The 1,625-nt window shown below is 39.8% G+C and overlaps 1 protein-coding gene across 1 annotated transcript in view; it reads right to left on the reverse strand.

Annotated features, from left to right (window-relative positions):
- Positions 1-179, reverse strand: part of SARC_06194 (hypothetical protein) — a gene marked incomplete at both ends in the record, with an annotated part of 7,541 nt that extends 7,362 nt beyond the window's left edge. Inside the window, one exon of the mRNA XM_014299912.1 lies at positions 107-179. Within this exon, the coding sequence (XP_014155387.1) occupies positions 107-179 (73 nt within the window). The remainder of the gene's footprint in view (positions 1-106) is intronic.
- Between the last annotated feature and the right edge of the window lie 1,446 nt (positions 180-1,625).

Genomic DNA, 1,625 nt, shown 5'->3' on the forward strand with positions numbered 1-1,625 from the left:
GACACTAAAAAAATACGCGATTCACACGCTTGCACCAGGTTTGTATTAGGCACTCGGATATTCCTCCACAAAGGGAACACCATATGTTAACACTGATCATACATACCTACGTAGGCATAATAAATGGCTACGGCACATATCGCCCCCCGTAGTACTTTGCTAGCAGAGAAGCGCACCATGCCAGTAATACACAGACGCGGACAACTCCCCTCTTAGATATATGGGCCAGCCTAAACCAAGCGAATAGTGCATGTGAGGTATCTCCTATTCATCTACCTATTGTTTCCCTCTAGAGATATAACCTGCAATTCGTTTTGCAAATATACCGGACGTGTGAACGTTTGACTTGTTTGCTGGTAGTATGTAAATATGTATGTGGCATGTACTATGTAGTGTATATGATGCACTGCATACTTAAAGCTGAAGAGTGGGAGCTGGTAAGTAAACCACTCTATTTAGAAAAAGAGATCCCTCTCTTGTGAAATATTTATTTTCCCCTCCGCCTTCCCCTCGTCCCCTTCAAGGCTTCATCTGAATTCATTAGCTGATATTGTAGCGATTCTATTGGCTGATGGTTTAACAATACTATTACCGCTTATCTATTGGTCTACTAGATAGCAATCGTCTTTCATCCATCAGTACTACGCATAGTTCGTAGCCACGAACCTATCCAAACCTTTATATTTATCTGCCCTTCCAATGTACATAGACAATTCATCAGCCACGACTTCGATCATAGCCCTCTAAAAAGACATAGAAATGTCATAAATAGTTACTGACACTCTAGTAACTGACAAGTTCAACTGAACGGTATTTTTCATAGCCCTCTAAATCCAACATATTATCTCTTTTATAAATAGGAGACAGTTAGTTATGTACAATTGTACATACGGCTTTGGCATATTGTTGATTGTTGCTTGCGATTGACTCGTGCTAATAATAATATTTCAAGGACCACACCCTGTTTTTGTGTTTTTGTGTTTTTTTGGCCCTCTTTTGACCCACTCCTCCAAGTAGTTTAGTAGCAGACGGTCATGAAAAACAGAAAAGTACCTTTTTTTTTTGGCATCTCCCCACAGAGTCACACAACCACACAGCGTGGCTCAGAGAGACCCAACAAGAATAACCCTAACCATGTTGACACGATATAGTGTGAACCTCATCCATCCGTAGAGTAAATATAATAAACCTATTTGTGTTTGAAGATATTTTATTACATTCCTTTTGTACAGGATATTTTACATTCCTTTTATGTTTATATGTATACACTTCCCAGCAGTATATTTACCAGAGCTGACATATGTGTGTGACGGAACGGCACGTTGCCTATGCTTGTACTATCAGACGATACTTTCATTGAGTTGTATGTCCATTCGTCGTATGTATCGTAGAGCATGTGTCCGCAACATCGGGCGAAAGGATCAGTTGCGGCAGACATTGAGAGCACCTGCTGCTCTGCATGTGGAGATGTGGCACAAATATGGTGCGTGTGCGTGAAGGTTGCGTACTGCACTCAATGTAAGGTATGTATAAATGCTCTTGGTTTTATGAATGCATTAATGCATAGGATACATATAATATACTATACACACACACACACGTATATATATATATATATATATATA

This window comes from Sphaeroforma arctica (assembly GCF_001186125.1).
Source record: "Sphaeroforma arctica JP610 unplaced genomic scaffold supercont1.432, whole genome shotgun sequence".
Lineage (NCBI taxonomy): Eukaryota > Ichthyosporea > Ichthyophonida > Sphaeroforma > Sphaeroforma arctica.